This window comes from Zalophus californianus, chromosome X (genome assembly GCF_009762305.2).
Source record: "Zalophus californianus isolate mZalCal1 chromosome X, mZalCal1.pri.v2, whole genome shotgun sequence".
Lineage (NCBI taxonomy): Eukaryota > Metazoa > Chordata > Mammalia > Carnivora > Otariidae > Zalophus > Zalophus californianus.
In genome coordinates, this window is record NC_045612.1 from 95,995,621 (window position 1) to 96,012,240 (window position 16,620).

At 50.5% G+C, this 16,620-nt stretch overlaps 1 protein-coding gene across 2 annotated transcripts in view; it reads left to right on the forward strand.

Annotated features, from left to right (window-relative positions):
- Positions 1 to 1,621: 1,621 nt before the first annotated feature.
- SRPX (sushi repeat containing protein X-linked) overlaps positions 1,622 to 16,620 on the forward strand; it is a 118,564-nt gene continuing 103,565 nt past the window's right edge. For both annotated transcript variants that reach the window (XM_027608889.1, XM_027608890.1), the window contains exon 1: positions 1,622 to 1,828. In XM_027608889.1, the coding sequence (XP_027464690.1) occupies positions 1,741 to 1,828 (88 nt within the window). In that variant the 5' untranslated portion in view covers positions 1,622 to 1,740. The remainder of the gene's footprint in view (positions 1,829 to 16,620) is intronic.

Consider the following 16,620-nt stretch of genomic DNA (forward strand, 5'->3'; position numbering starts at 1 on the left):
AACGCTGGCCCAGAACTTACCCCATTCTAAAACCTGCCCCACTGCACATGCGGGAACAAAACTAGGCATCTGGTCAAACTCCAGGCCATCTCCCTAAAGATTGTAGTCTCATTGGTCTGGGGTCCAGCCCTGATAAGGTGTTTTCATGAAATGCCCACCCCTCGCCCCGCCCTTTGTGGTTGGACAGGATTGAGAACCACTCAGAGGCGGAAGCAAGTCGGGTCTGACCGAGGCCATAGATGAGGCCGCTCTCCTTCATTTTCTTGTGACTGGGGGTTATTGAAGGGTTCTTGGCTCCTTGAGGAGGGAGCAGCTGTAGAGAATCTCACAGGAGATGGAGAAAAGCACCCCACCCCCAGCCCACGAGAGGATAAGATGGAAGTTCAAGTCAGGGGCTTTCGTGAGAATTGGGATAAAAGAATTCGGGAACCTTCTGGATGGATGTTCCCAGGGCCCTTAGCCTAGCTAGTGGATCAGACTAGTGGCAAGGGGAAAGTTGCCCTTCCACAATGTATGTGGCCCCTGCCAAGGCACAGGGCTCCCTGACCCAGAGGTGGCTGGATTTCCCCTCCGCCTTGCCTCTTCCTCCAGGCCCCTTTGCACAGTTCACAACCTGATGCAGCAGCCCTGATCGCAATTTGCCTTAGCTAAGACCTCTTTGGGGCAGGAAAGGAGCCAGGTGCTGCCTTGTGGGTTCACAACAAAACAAAAACATTTGGGAAAGCCTTGAAGAAACCAGATCCGTCCTGTAGGCAGCCTAGAAACCCTATCCTGATGCCAGGCCACAGGACAGAGGCTTCGGGCTGGTTCTGGTGTCCTTGGAGGTGGTCGAGAACCACCCAGGAAATGGGGAAATCGGGTTGCAGGAAACTACGAAAGCTGCATTCCCAAGACTGGGAGTGAGACAGGGAACTTTCTGTGCCTTGTGCTTGTCCATAGGGCGACCCTGGAAAGAGAACCTCAAGCCCCATTCCAAACCGCAGTTCAGCAGGCACCCCGTCCAGCCCTTGATTCATTCCCTTACAGAAGAGAAACAAAAAAACTGCAGTGTGGACGTTGGTGCCGGCAGAACCTCACACCTAACATCAAAACCCCTCTCTGCCCGGAACGGTGAACTGGGCAAGTTTCCAAGCACTGGTGTCTTCTTGGGTAAAATGGGCATAATAGTACCGAACTTGAGACGTGGTCCAGAGGGTCAGATCAGCGAACGTGGCCGTTAGTAGCCCGGCCGCAGGGGCCACTGTGGACCCGATCGGTTGTCCCTTCACACAGAATGGCTCACGCGGCTCTCCGCACAGATGACAGCGTGGGGGCCCCGGGATCTGGGAAGCGGTTGGGCACCAGTGTGTGTATTCGGGGTGAGCGGAATGGGAGAACAGGAAGATATTCGGGGTCATCCGATGTGTCAGCGCACGCCCCTGGAGCTCTCTGGCCCTGGCGGGGGGCGCGGGGGCGGGCAGCCCCGCTTCCAGAAGAAGCGCCGGCACCAAAGGCGGGGCTGGGTCGGGGCCCCGGACCGCGCCAGCGTCCCGGGGAGGCGGAGGAAGGAGGGCAGGCTCCAGGCAAGAAGGAGGGAGGGAGGGAGGGAGGGATAACGGCGAGAGGAGGAGTTTTCCAGCTCGGCTTCGCCCGCTCGCCGCGCAGCCCCTCGGCCCTGTCTGTCTCCTCCGCCCCCTGAAGGCGCGCAGCTCGGCGCAGCCGAGCGGAGCCGAGCGTGGCCGAGCGAGCGCCGTGCGCAAGATGGGGAGCCCCGCACTCCGGGCCGCGCTGCTGCCGCCGCTGCTACTGCTGCTGCTGCTGCGGCTCCCGGCGAGCCGCGCCTTCCCAGGTAGGAGCGGAGGCGGGGCAGCTTCCCCGGCGGGGTGCCCTTTGTCTGCCCCGGACTCAGCTTTGGCGGCCCCAGGGAGGGGGTGGCGGGCAGCGGTCTCGCGTCTGGGCGCCGGGAGGGGAGAGCCGGCTGTCAGCCCCGCGCCCGGCGCCGCGAGCGACGAACCCTCTGCGTCCGCGCTGCCGGGGGCCCGAGCGGACCCACGTTGGCGCCCGAGGCCATGAAGGGAAGTTTGGCGGCGGGCTGGTTTCTCCCCACCTGGAGTTGTGCCTGTCACGGGGTGGCGCACGGCCGAGGCCCGGGGCGGGGGCGCAGCTTGTCCTGGAAGGAGCCCCCACCCGCTCCCACTGGAGGGCCGGGGCCACCCCGGGGGTGCAGGGCACGCGCCACGGGCGAGCGGCTCCCTTGGACGGCACAGGCTGGGGCCTCTCCCGCATCCCCCCAACCAACCCCCCCTACTGGGGATTCCGAGAAAGTCTGCGCCTCTGGGAGAGAGGTGCCAGCTGAGAGTGGTGGCTTGTGGCATGCGCTCGGTTAGCCCCGGGGGCCCGGGACTACTCAAGCGCGGCGCTGTGAGGCAGCGGGTGTGGCTTCTTGTTACCGGGGGGGGGGGGGGGGGGGGGGGGGCGTGGTCTCTAGCATCTAAGGGGCCCCCCGGGTATTTATTCGGGGCTCTCTTGGTGTTGACAGAACCTTTAAAAAAGCTCCAGCAAAACTCCCTCATCTGGGAGTCTTAGGTTAGTAAAGGGCTTCAGGGGAGCAGGACAACATGGATGCACCCCTGTCCCCCTGGAATGGAGAAGAAATTTAGTGCTAATGGGAAGGTGGGTGACATGGACTTTAGGGCGTGCAGACATTTGGCTTTGCGTTCAACACTGGGAGCAGTTTAAATCGGGGGTCCGAGGAATGAACCTGCCAAGTTCTGGGTGAAGGACCGCGGGCGGTGGAGGGTTCCCAGATAGCGTGCTCCGGGGATGTAGGGAAGGCTGCCGGAAATAGTCCGCACAGCCCCAAATGAATGAGTGAATCGAACAGATGTGTAAAGTGATAAACAGGAACATTCGTGTGTGGAGCTGTTTGGTAGGAACTGCTTCAGGGCAAAGTAGAAAGGAGACTTCATCCTCTGCCCCAGGCAAGTGCCATTCCCAGGCTGCCCACTCCCCTTTAGCTGGAGTCGGGTCACAATGAACCTAGAGGGGCAGGGGAGGTCAGTACTGGACAGGGGGCAGGAGAGAAGTTGAGAAGCTAGAGGCAGCCTTTCACGCTGAAGTGGGAGGCGTCTCTGAGCTGCCCGTACATCTGCTGGAGCCTTTCTCAGCCAAGGGGCCTCTTCTCTTTTTCCATTTGAAATCCCTCTGCTCTCCTTTCTCCCAGTTTCTGTATTCCCTTATATAGTGTAGCTTGCTGCCAGGGCCCAGGCATCCGCAGAAAAATGGGTGCGCCAGTATGGGCACTCCTCTCTGTCTTTGGGGAACTGCCCCTGGCTAATTCTGCCAGCCAGCAGGCTGTCCCCAATTTGGCACCTCTCTGTGGGGTCTCTCAGGAAATGTGCTCTGCTGGGGCTGCTGAATCCAAAGGGGGGGGGCGGATTTCAGTCCAAGCCAGAGGTTTGGGAAGTTTGGGGAGGGGAGACTCTCTAGGCCAGTGGGTCCCAAGGCAAATCACATCAGCCGAATTCACCCTAAGTGCTGGGTGACAGAGGGGCTTTGCAGATCATTTCAGAGGCACGCCCTTAGCAAGTGGACATTACGTCTCCAGTAAGAGAGAAGGTAAGAGGCCTGGAATCAGGAACCTCTGAAAGAGGGAGGTGGGGATGAAGGGCCCCATCGCTCCCACCACCATTATATAACTGTCTGAGATTTAATAGTAAATCTGTCAGAGTGAGAGTAAATCATTCCCACTCCTAGAAGTTCTCTGGAGTTCTTCCATCTTTGAATTTGATGCAGCTTTTCTGGCCATCTGATTCATTCTTTGCAGCCTAGCAAAGACACAGTGTCTACAAAAATCCACATGAAATGTATAGAAAGTTCATAGCAAACTTGTCTGTGTTTGATTGTGTTTCTATGGCTATAAGAGGTAAGAGTTTTCATTCTGTTCTTTTGGGGACTTTTTTGAGGTATAGTTGACATAACGTGTTAGTTTCAGGTGTATAACATAATGACTTACTATTTGTATACATTGTGAAATGATCACCACAAAAAGTCTAGTTACCATCGGTCACCGTCACCGTATGTGGTTACAGTTTTTTTTTTTTCTTGCGATGAAGACTTGGAAGATTTACTCTGAGTAACTTTCAAATATGCAATACAGTATTATTAACTGTAATCACCAGGCTGTACATTATTACATCCCCATGGCTTATTTATTTTGTAACTGGAAGTTTGTACCTTTTGACCCCCTTTGCCCATTTTACCCATCCCCCATTCCCCCTCCCCAACTTTGTAACCATCAATCTATTCTCTGTGTCTATGAGCTTGGGGTTTTTTGTTTTTGTTCTTCAAATTCTACATACAAGTGAGATCATATGGTGATTTATCTTTCTGTCTGACTTACTTTACTTAGCATAATGCCCTCGAAATTCCATGTTGTCAATTGCAAATGGCAAGATTCCTTTCTTTTTTATGGCTGCTGTGTGTGTGTGTGTGTGTGTGTGTGTGTGTGTGTATCTATACCACATCTTCTTTTTCCATTCATCTATCCGTGGTCACTTGGGTTGCTTCCATATCTTGGCTCTTGTAAATACTGCAATGAACATGAGGATGTAGATATCTTTTTGAGTTAATGTTTTCGTTTTCTTTGGATAAAAACCCAGAAGTGGAATGAATGCTAGATCATATGGTAGTTCTATTTTTAACTTTTTGAAGCACCTCCATACTGTTTTCCCCAGTGGTGCACCAGTTTGCGTTCCCACCAACACTGCACAGAGGGCTCCCTTGTCCCCACATCCTGGCCCACACTTGTCATTTCTTGTCTTTTTGATGATAGCTATTCTAACAGGTGTGAGGTGATAACTCATTGTGGTTTTGATTTGCATTTCCGCTTTTATTCTGTGCTTCAATGAACCCTTGAAACCTCCTTTACACCTGAGAGTTTGGAGGTTCACCCTACCTCTTCCAGTGAGCAAGGCTGAAGACGAAGAATGAGCACTGCGGGCACTACGAAAGGCTCCGTGAATCTTATGCCTGGAGAAAACTGGTGAACTAGGGTGGTTTCACCAGTCAGGAAAACCGAGTGAGGTTTGCTCAAAGCCCAGCCAGACCACATCAGCCAAAGCAGTCCCCCGAAGTGCCACCTTTGCAGATAAGTATTAGGAACTGAACACCTGGCCCAGGATCTACAATTAAAGTCTCTCCAGGAGCAGGCTAAGCTAGAAATTTCTGTTTGGAGTTAAAACATGTAAGGAGCTGACAAAATTCCTCTTCATTAAAAAGGGGGGAATAAAAAGCGGGGAGTGCTGGGGAGAGCAGGACATTTTCATCTAGCATTTTCTTCACCGAGAACACTTGCAGTCTAGTATGTTGGTGTTACTGTTTCCCATTTCATAGATTCGTGAGCCGAAAGAGACACCAGAAATCGTCCTTCAAGGACTGTCTTCAAACCTTCCCACCTCACTAGTCTTCACACCACAACTGAAATATAGCCCCTCTCTTTTCTATGATTACTAGAACACTCTTGCTTTTAGTCTTCCTCATTCTGATTCATTCTACTTTCTCTGGCCAGATACTGGTCTTTTAAGTACAACTACTTTTATCACATTACTCTCTGCCTCAAAAACCGAGAACAGCAGCTCCCTGTCCCCTCTCGCATTAACTGGAAAGTTCTCAGTTGTTTTCAGGGGACTGCACAATTGCTTCTAGCCTAAATTTTCAGTCCTTTCCTCCTGGTTTCCTAAAATGTGGCTGAAACAGACTACCTGTTTTTGCAGAGCTTGAATCACATTTTCCCCCTTCTTGGCGATTGCTGCTTCCTGCACCTGGAACCAACTGCCCCCTGGCCCCCGCCCCAGCCACCTGTCTGCCCAAATTCTGCCCATCCTCCAGTGACACCCTCTCTTGGATGAAACGTTTCCTTGATCCCTCGAATGGGAAGCTTCTGCCTTCCTTTAAATACCCACGGCGCCTCATGTTTCTCTTGTGGTGTTTATGACATGTGTCGCATGGTACAATAATTTACGCACTCCTGTATACTTCTAGATTCTGAGCTCCGGAAGGCAGGCGCTACTATGTCTTCCCCTTTGTATTTCTCATGGTGCCTAGCCGAGCATCTGGAGCCAAGTGGGTATTTGTGCTGATCGAGTTAATAGCCCTGTGATTTGGCTGATGGGCCACTGGAAAGAAAGGAGCTGAGAGAAACGTGCACAGGTACACAGGGCTTTGTGCCACCATGAATCTCCATGCATAGGGACTGTGGCTTGCTGGTTATAGAGGTTGCTTTTTAAATCCATGAACACCCTCTGTTTAAGCAATAACCTTCTTTGTTGGGGGCTGTAAGGCGAGAGACTTACTGCAGCCACAAACTGGAGCGTACATTTATTATTTTTGTTGGCCACTTTGCTACAGCCCCTTCCAAAGTGGTTGAATGGTTTCCTTAGTGAACGCAAATATGTGCGCTACATCAATTCCCCTTTCAGAGAACGAGGCTAAAATGGGTAATTGAAAGTGAAGATTGAGTTTAAACAGAAGAAGGTTTCCTTTTGCCAGGCTATAACATAGTATGAACTTGTGGCCGCCAAGTTATGATGAATACCCAGGTTAAAGATTCACTTCCAGCCGAGCGGTGTGAATGAGTTCCAGCTCCTGGGGAGTTTCTCAAGCCAGCCCCTTCGTTCCGTTGGCCATTGTGTGAGTTCTTGACTGTCAGCTTTTATGGGCCATTGTTTATGGGAGCCTTTTAAGCCCAAACTCTTTTTTTTTTAAGGTTTTGTTTATTTATTTGACAGAGACACAGCAAGAGAGGGAACACAAGCAGGGGGAGTGGGAGAGGGAGAAGCAGGCTTCCCGCCGAGCAGGGAGCCCGATGTGGGGTTTGATCCCAGGACCCCGGGACCTTGACCTGAGCCAAAGGCAGATGCCCAACGACTGTGCCACCCAGGTGCCCCTAAGCCCAAACTCTTCTCTCTTGGATATTTGAATGTAGTTCTGAAACAGAATCCCTTACTGCCTTTTCTAATGAAAACTGGGCTCTATCCAGAGACTTTTTCAAGTGGACACCGAATGATGGCGTGCTTGGGACAATGGGGTGAGGAAGGAGGGGAATTCCTTCTCTCAGTGCTTTCTGTCTTATGGCGAAGTAGACACTGGCTTACCTGTGGGGGCAAATGTTGTAGCAGAGGCAGGTGGACAGGCCCTGGGAGCCCAGAGAGCAGCCATACAGGAGCACTGGGCCTGGATATCGGAGGATGATGCTGATGGATGGCTGAAGCCTGTGACAGTGGTCCCGCAGGCCCAAGGAAGGTTAACAGAGGGGGTCTGGGTACTTCCCTAAGAACGTTTGGAAATTGGAAACAAAAATCTGCGTGGGTGTTCTTTTTCGGGGGGAGAAGGCCCTTGTCCCAATTCAGAACCATTACTCACTAGATGATCTCCATGATTCTGTGAGCAAGCTGCCCTTAATGGGCACAAAACTCCACATATGAAGTAAAATGAAATTGTCAGAGTAGAAAAACCGCGATTGAACCCATGAGCAGGTGGTCTCTCGGGTTACGACCAAAGGTACAATGTCTCCTTCTCCTCGCTTGAAAAGCAACACCCAACAAAGCAGGCATAATCATAGATTGTAATCGCCTTCGGGCCTGGGCTGACAACTCGTTGTACCTCTCACTTAGCCCAGAGTCTGTGACCTGGAGGAGGATCTTTAGTCCGTATTTGTGGATTAATGAACTGACTAAAACAATCGCGGTAGAGAACAAGGGTTCTGTTTCAGATATCCCTGCAGGATTTAACTGGAATTTCCAAGATGATAATTCCCAGAGAAAAAGGAATGCAAGACAGCAAAATGTCAGAGGAAATTTGCACTGCCCTCAACAGGAGATCCCTCCGGACAGGCGAAGAGTCAGGGCATAGTTAATGGCTGAGGCTCTTGGATTTCAAATCCCCCTGGGGCACTATTCTAGGAGACTTAGAAACTCCTCGGAGTCCCAGGGGCAGGATTTGCAGATCGAGGTTTTAAGACTAAAGCTTGTGCAGAGAAAAGTCATTGGTAGCCTTGCTAAGCTCCCAAGTTTTCCAGATGATAATTGGTTTCACCTGGATCTTACGGTTCGCGTGGTGCACTCGACTCACAGACCTCTGGAGTGCTCATTCCTGAGCTGCATGATTCACTCACCCGTAATCCATAGCTCATACTGGATGCCTCTTTCTGCATTGTTCTCCAGGGGGAAGATAAATGGGCTTGGATCTAATGGCTTGGATTATCCCGGAGGTTTGGGGTTGTAAATTGAGTATATTGGTTTTAAAACTTTTTTTTATGAGTAATAGTCAGACAAATCCAAACATAGAACTGGGGGCAGACTTTCTGCCTTGGCCTTGAAATATCATTGTGCGCTTTCTCCTGCTCTGCTCGCTCTTACAGTGACCGGTAGTGTGATGGGTCACAGGTACTGGCACCTGGTTTCTCGTCTCCTGTCGCTGGCTGTTGGCAGCGTCCGCCCGGCTGTGCCTAATGAGCATCTGTCTCTCCAATGCCGATTGCACCCTGGGACCCTCTGACTGATGACTCTGGCCGGCCACTTACTGTGTGGGTGGCTGAGCTGAATGACCCTGCCAGATCCAAGGATCCAGGAATGTTCACAAACACTGGTTGAATTAGGGTCACAGGGCAAAGACTGAGCCAAGGTTTGGCAGGCCCATTGTGGAGTGGTGAGGAAGTGGTGGTGTGGCCACGTCCCCCACCTTCTGAGACTCTGCCCCCAGATTGGCCGTTCCGTGTAGGAACTCTGACAGACTTGTTGCCACTGACTCAGCATTCGTCAGACAAAGGCTCCGATTCGTTTAACTATCCAGTGCTGAAATCCTGTTTCTACTTAGAATTTCATTTAGTTTTCCAAGGGGTGGCATCATATTGTTTCCCCATTAGTTACTCAGGGATCAGAGACTTCCGGCCATGGGAGCAGATCCTGGGGTCTCTCATTCATTTCGTGTTCTCATGGCGGCCCTCAGTGTGTCTTTGGAATGAGAGCTGCCAAGAAGAACGCCTCTGGCCAGTCCTGACCCTGCTGGGTGTCTCCGGTTCTGCCTAGATTCCCGGAGGCGTTTCCCATCCACATCCAGGCTCCCTTGCGTGGGCCACCTAATCTATGGAACTGTGGAGTATCCGAGATGGAACTCCCTGTGTCTTCGTGGTGAGCCTCTGAGGCTCAGTGAGTTGAAGGGGTTTGTCTGGGGTGACCTAGGGCATTAGAAGCACAGCTGGATTTAGAGCTAAGTGGCGGCTCCCGAATTCCCATCACTCTCCCCCAGGCTTGCACTGAATTCGGTTTTTGAGTGGTCACCACGTGTGAGGCACCGGGGAGAGGGGCATTGAGGTGAGGGGGACCGGGGAGGGGGGACCGGGGAGAGGGGCAGCCGGAATCAGTCACGCTGCATGTGCTTGCAGAGCCCCTGTCCCGGTGTGGTGGTGTCTATGGACACTTGGCTGCTGGGGCTGCTTGCGTGTTCCTCAAGGGCTGTGAGTCCCAGACGCTCCCTCTCTCCACCACTTGCTTTGAGCTCCCCAACTGATAGGTCACCAGATTCTTAACAGCTTTATTGAGATATAATTCACATCTCATACCATTCACCCACTGAAACCAATGCAGTGGTTTTTAGTGTTCACAGAGTTGGGTATCCATCACCACAATTTTAGAACATTTTCATTACCCCAAAAGAAACCCTATGCCCCTTAGCCATCACTCCCTACCCCCAACCCCCGAGCTCTAGGCAACCATTCACCTGTTTTCTGTCTCTACACATTTGCCTATTCATTACATTCTGTATAAATGGAATCATGCAGTATTTGTCCTTTTGTGCCTGGCTTCTTTCACTGAGCATAATGTTTTCAAGGTTCATCCGTGTTGAGGCAGGTGTCACTACTTGATTCCTTTGTATGGTTGAAGTTTATTCCACTGCATGGGTAGACCGACCACATTTTATCCATTCATCAGTTGATGGACCTTTGTGTTTCCACTTTTTGATTATTATGAGTAGGGCAGTAAATAGTCTGTGTGGGCATATGGTTTCATTTCTCTTGGATAGATACCTGGATGATTTTCCAAAGCGACTGCCCCCTGGTCCGTTCCTACCAGCGGCGTGTGGTGGTTCCAGCTTCTCCACACCTTCAGCAACTCTTGATATTATCTGTCATTTTGATTAAGTGGTAGCATTTTAGCTTAGGTCATTAACAGCTTCCACTCAAGGACTGAGTGAGAAAGCAGTGTCTGTTCTGCCAACTACGGCAGGATACAGGTGAGAGTCACCTACGGCTGCCTTCCACCGTTTCACTGCTGGCTGCAGGGCCACTGCTGGTCATCGGGCACCCTTGGGTGCATTAGAGGGAAAATGAGAAGGAAATGCCCTGTGTGGGTACGGGGGCACTGGGCTTGGTCAGGAGACAGACTTTGGGCTCATTAGGAAAAGGATGGAGGCGGACCCGGGGCTCGGGATTGAAGAGTGGCGGGCAGGATGATTTGAGATCCCACTCGCTCTTTTGGTGGGTGTGATGGTGTAGGCAATTCCCTGAACAACCCTGTGCATGCAGGTCCTAGATGTCAGTGGCTCACCCCATGTGGAACCCGCCATAGTCTTTCACGGCTTGTGACTGTTTAAAAGGAGAACAAAACAAAAAAAGTGTGCTGGCATATGGACAGCATGCTGGCACGCGTGAATCCTGGGATCCCCTGGGAGCAGGTCAGACGTGCGGGAAGCTTGGGCCCCACGGAGACCTACCTACCAAATCAGCATGTGCATTCGAATAAGATCCCCGCCCCCACCCCCCCCCCCACCGATCCTTATCCACGGTGAAATTTCAGAAGTACTGATGTGATGAATGAGTGCAGCCCTTTGCCAAGCCAGGGCAGCTTGCCTGTTTCTATGGGCCACACAATAGCTCCCCTCCCCTCCTCCCCCTTTTTCCTGTGGGCTTTGCCTTCATCATGGTCGCTAGACTTCCTTTCCGAAGTTCCCGACATTCCTGAGATAAGCCTGCACAGCCTTTAGGTCTCGATTCCCTCTTCCAACTCCAAAACAAACCCAATCCTGCGGGGGACCTTGACTCTGTGTCCTTTTAAGCCCTCCCGCCTGGCTGAACCTCCAACAGCAGCAGAACCATCTTCAGTGATCGGTGGTGATAGGGGCCTCGCATGGCTCTGCTCTGCAGAGAATTTGTCCCTTAGAAATAACTTCAGCTCCTTAGGAAAGCCGCACGATCAGGGCCTGCCCCGCCCCTCCAGCGAGACCTCATCCTGTGACTGAGAATTGCCGCCACGGGGACTACACATTTTTGTCCTAGCAATTGATGCCCCTGGGGTGCGGGAGGAGGCAGCCCCGTGTGTGTGTGTGTGGGGGGGGGCAATGCCAGCGGGGAAGTCAGAAGAGCACATGCCACCCCTCGCACGCAGCACCCCCCCATGCCCCACAGATTAGGTTAGTCAGGAAGACGGAACTGGTAACAGCAATAAAAAGGAAGCCTCCCACCTTTTCCAGGCGATAGGGGGGTGGTGGGCTTGATGTTCTGCATTGGCAGATCTGGGCTGGGGACTAGGAATCTAGGGCGGGGATCTCCAGAGTCAGTCTGGGCAGGCCAGATAGGGCCCACTGCTTGATTTTGTATGACCAGTGAGCTAAGAATGGCTTTTCAGTTTTAAAATGGTTGGAGAAGTCAGAAGGAGAATATTTTCTAACACGGGAAAATTCTGTGAGATTCAGATATCTGTGTCACTGGATCACAGCCCTGCTCATTCGTTTGGATACTGTCTATGGCTGCTTGGTGATACCGTGGCGGGGTTGAGCAGTCGTGTCACGGACGATGCGGCCTGCAAAGCCGAAAGTATTCATTGTCTGGCCCTTTACAGAAAAAGTCTGCCACTCCTGAACTCGGCCCTTGCTATTCCAGGTATGGCCCGAGAACCAGCGTCATCTGGGAGCTTTAGAGAACTCTAGAATGTCAAACCCCACCTCAGACCTATGAAATCAGAAGTGACCTTTTAACAAACTCCTAGGCATTTGGGGCTACTTCTCATTCACCATGAGGCTCAGCTCAGGACTCATCTTGGCCTTTGGTCGGGGGTCTTTTAAGATATAGGCCTGCATGCTGTCAAGTCACGTGACAGATCACTGGGTGTCTCGTTATCTGTGTTTGGGGACCCTCTAGAAGCGAAGACCCTATTTATTCTTGCCAGTTCTTGGCCCAGGCCTGGTACCCTAATTCAAAGCTGGAGGCTGACTGGCCTTTGCTAGCTGCTGACTGACTCCCTTGATGCTGCGTGCATTTCTGGGCATCTTTCCAGATCTGCTGCCCTGCCAGGACCTTGCTATGTGGCATGGCCTGCAGCCCTGTCCGGGCCCCTTACCTGGGTGCTGAGGGCTGGACTTGGACATCTGTCTTTTGCCGGGTGTTCTTTTAGGAGTCTGTAATCTTTCTGCTGGTCAGGACCATCCCTAGTAGAACATTTCTAGAAGTGGCTTCCTTGAAGCACTGCTTCCCGGGGAGGTTCATAGATACATTCTAGGGGCCCCAGAATGCATTGTAGTTGGGAAAAGCAGGGTTAAGTAGGTGTCTTTCTTGCAGGACAGCTCAGGGTCATTGATATGCTAATGACCTGTTACCCTCGGGGAGAGGACCAGGGGGGCTAGGGGAAGACCACAGACCAGCAGGGGCAGCACCACCTGGGAACATCTTCGATGTGTAGATTCTCAGGCCGCACCCCAAAGCTGCTGAACCTGGCTGTGAGGGAAGGAGGGCCCAGCAGTCTGTGTTTTAACAAACCTTCCGGGTGATCGCGATGCTTTGTGCAAGTGTCAGGGCCACACCAGTGTGCTCATTTCCAAACTGTTTTCTCAGAGCATCTCATTAGACTAGTGTTTCACATTTGGTTTTGTGTTTTTTTTTTTTTTATTGAAGTACAATTAGCATACAGTGTTATTTATATTAGTTACACGTGTACAACATAATGACTGGACAATTCCTAGACGACAATTCCACACCGCCCACCATGGTTAAGTGTAGTCACCATCTGTCACCAATGTTAATACAACATTATCGACTATGTTCCCTCTAGCTTACTTTTCATCTCTGTGACTTGATTCTTTTATAACTGGAAGTTTCTTCCTTTTCCTCCCCTTCATCTATTCCACCCATTCCTTCAGCCCCCTCCCCTCTGGCAGCCACCAGCTTGTTCTCTAGTTAGGAGTCTGTTTAGGTTGTTTTTTGTTTGTTCATTTGTTTTGTTTTTGAGACTCCGCATATAAGTAAGATATTATGGGATTTGTCTTTCTCTGTCTGACTTGTTTTATTTAGCATGGTATCCTGTAGGTCCATCCATGTTGTCGCGAATGGCAAGAGCTCATTCCTTTTTTATGGCTGAGTAATAAAATATTCCACTCTGTGTGTGTGTGTGTGTGTGAGAGAGAGAGAGAGAGAGAGAGACATTGTCTTTATCCATTTGTCTATCCATGGACATGTGGTTTTCTTCCATATCTTGGCTACTGTAGATAATGCTGCTATAATCATGGGGGTGCAGATATCTTTTCAAATTAGTATTTTTATTTTCTTTGGGTAAATACCCAGTAGTGGAATTACTGGATCATATGGTAGTTCTATTTTTAATTTTTTCTCAGGAACCTCCATAGTGTTTTCCACAGTGGCTGCACCAGTTTCATTCCCACCAACAGTGCCTTTTCCTCCCCATCCTCACCAGCACTTGTTATCTCTTGTCTTTTTAATTCTAGCCATTCTGACAGCTATGAGGTGCTACCTCACTGTGGTTTTTGATTTGCATTTCCCTGATGAGTCATGGTGCGCAACATTTCCTGTGTCTGTTGGCCATCTTGTGTCTTTGGAAAAACGTCTGTTCAAGTCCTCTGCCCATTTTCATCAGATTCTTATTTTTTTGTATATGTGTGTTGAGTTGTATAAGTTTCTTTTAATGTATTTTTGGATATTAACCCCTTGTTGGATATGTCATTTGCAAATATCTTTTCCCATTCTGTGGGCTGACTTTTCGTTTTGTTGATTGTTTCCTTCACTGGGCAGAAGCTTTTTATTTTGATGTAGTCTCAATAGTTTATTTTTGCTTTTATTTCCCTTGCCTCAGGAGACATCTAGAAAGCAGTTGCTCTAGCCAATGTGAAAGAAGTTACTGCTTGTGTTCTTGTCTAGGATCTTTATGGTTTCAGGTCTCACATTTAGGGCTTTCATCCATTTTGAGTTTATTTTTGTGTGTGGTGTAAGAAAGTGGTCCGGTTTCATTCTTCTTGCATGTAGCTGTCCAATTTTGCCAACACCATTTATTGAGGAGACTGTCTTTTCCCTGTTGTATATTCTTGCCTCCTTTGTCATAGATTAATTGACTATAGAAGTGTGGGTTTATTTTTGGGCTCTCTCTTCTGTTCCATTGATCTGTGTGTCTGGTTTTGTGCCAGTACTGTACTGTTTTGATTACTACAGCTTTGTAATATATCTTGAAATCTGGGATTGTGATACCTCCAGCTTTGTTCTTCTTTCTCAAGATTGCTTTAGCTATTCGGGGTCTTTCGTGGTTCTATACCAATTTCAGGATTGTTTGTTCCAGCTCTGTGAAAAATGCTGTTGGTGTTTTGATAGGGATTGCATTATATCTGTAGATTGCTTTGGGTAGTATGGACATTTTAATATTAATGATTCCAATTCATGAATTGGCATATCTTTCCATTTGTTTGTGTCATCACATTTGTTGTTTTTAAAGGGAACAGTGTTTTTGGTTCCAGGACAGGACTTTTGAGAAGATGACATTGAATTTCTTAAAGCTGGTGGCAGTGCCCACAGCACGCTCAGGAGGGGAGAAAAAGAAAAAAAAAAAAAACCCAGACCTCTGGGTAGGAACATCTGTCCCCCATCTGTCCCACTAAGCAGTTGCACACATACTTGCTTGATGGAAGTTTCTTACAGTTGAAAGCCACCAACTTTTGGCTGGTGCGAACATGTGTTCTTTAAAATGTGTTTTGTGTCTTAAAATGTGAAGAAAGGGGCGCCTGGGTGGCTCAGTTGTTAAGCGTCTGCCTTCGGCTCAGGTCATGATCCCAAGGCCCTGGGATGGAGCCCCGCATCGGGCTCCCTGCTTGGTGGGAAGCCTGCTTCTCCCTCTCCCGCTCCCCCTACTTGTGTGCCCTCTCTCGATGTCTCTCTCTGACAAATAAATAAATAAAATCTTTAAAAAAAATTTTTAAAAAAATGTGAAGAAAGCCGGGAACAAGGCTTGAGATCTATTTCTCTCCTCTCTGCCCACTGCCCCTTCTAGGATACTCTTTTTTTCCCCTTCTGAAAACTTTCCTCATGCAACCCCGTCTTTCCAGACCAGTAAAGTCCAGTTGGCTTTTGCTGGTGCCCTTGCCCAGAGAGAGTGACCCTTCTCCCCACGGGAATGCCCTGGGAAGCCTTCAGACCTGAGGGGATGGCCTCTCCCCAGGCAGCACCTCTCAGCACAGGGCAGCTGGCTGTTCCTTCTCAGTGCTCAGCCCACCGCCTCACCTTCCAGAGCTTTCTCCTTTGCCATTCGCTGTCAGGGCCAGTGGAGTAACAGCCGCGGGCCTGCGATGGAAGCTTTTCATGCTTTGCTACCAGAGAGTTTGTAAATGCTATGTTGTCTCTGAGTTTGAAAATGCCAGTGATGCTGAGGCTGGAAGTGGAGGGAGAGGAACTGCGAAGTTCTCTTGCCCAGACCTTCGCTCTTCATTTATATGGAGGTGAGGCCTCAAGAGCGCGAGAGCTGACGTGGATGGCGGGGCCGGCGGGGGGGGGGGGGGGGGGGGGGGGCGGTCCTTGACTTGGTTTTACCTTCTGCACGGAATTGTAAAGAAGCAGAATCACCTCACTGCCAGGCACCAGCGGCAGTTTGAGGGCCCCCAAATGTGAATGCGGCGCCAGGGTGAGCCCTCCTCCGGCTCCGAGGCCCCCCATGCGCGCCAAGCGGCTCTGATGCCTTGTGACCTCAGGCAGCACCGTATTCTGGAGCCTTCTACCGAAGGCCTTGCCACAGCCTGCCTGCCTCCTTGGATTTTGCGTGTGTTTCTCTTGACCACCGAGGAGGCCCACTGAGGCTTTGGGGGACCATCTGCCATTGCTTTCGTGCCGCTGTCTGGTTTCACTTTAAAGGCTAGACCTCTTACTGTGTGTTGGTGTCGAATGTGCGCGGTCAGCCTCCAGGGCCTTGGGGATGCCCCTTGGTGGGGCAGGGGGTGCCGTTTGTTGAGGGCCCCTGCTTTGGGCTGACCTCGGAATCAGGCGCCTGTCTTTTCCCTGTTTCTCCTCTCTTCCAGCTTTAGGTGGGGGACAAGGCCACGCTTTGGCTCTTTATAATATTAAACGATAGAAGGAGAATAAACTGACAAAAATGTATTCTGTTTCCCTCGAACGAGAGTACTGCCTTCCTTTATAAAGTTATCCTTTCAAGTTGCTTTTTGTTAGCTGTGTAAAATATGACCACCCTGAAAATTTCCCAAACCACATGCTGTCTTAATTGTCTTTGCTAAGGAAAGGGGGAGTGCCTGGGGACTGTGGGCACCATCCACTCTGCCGAACGTCTCTCCTTTGGGGTTTTGTGTGCAAGAGTTTGAATACAAGAA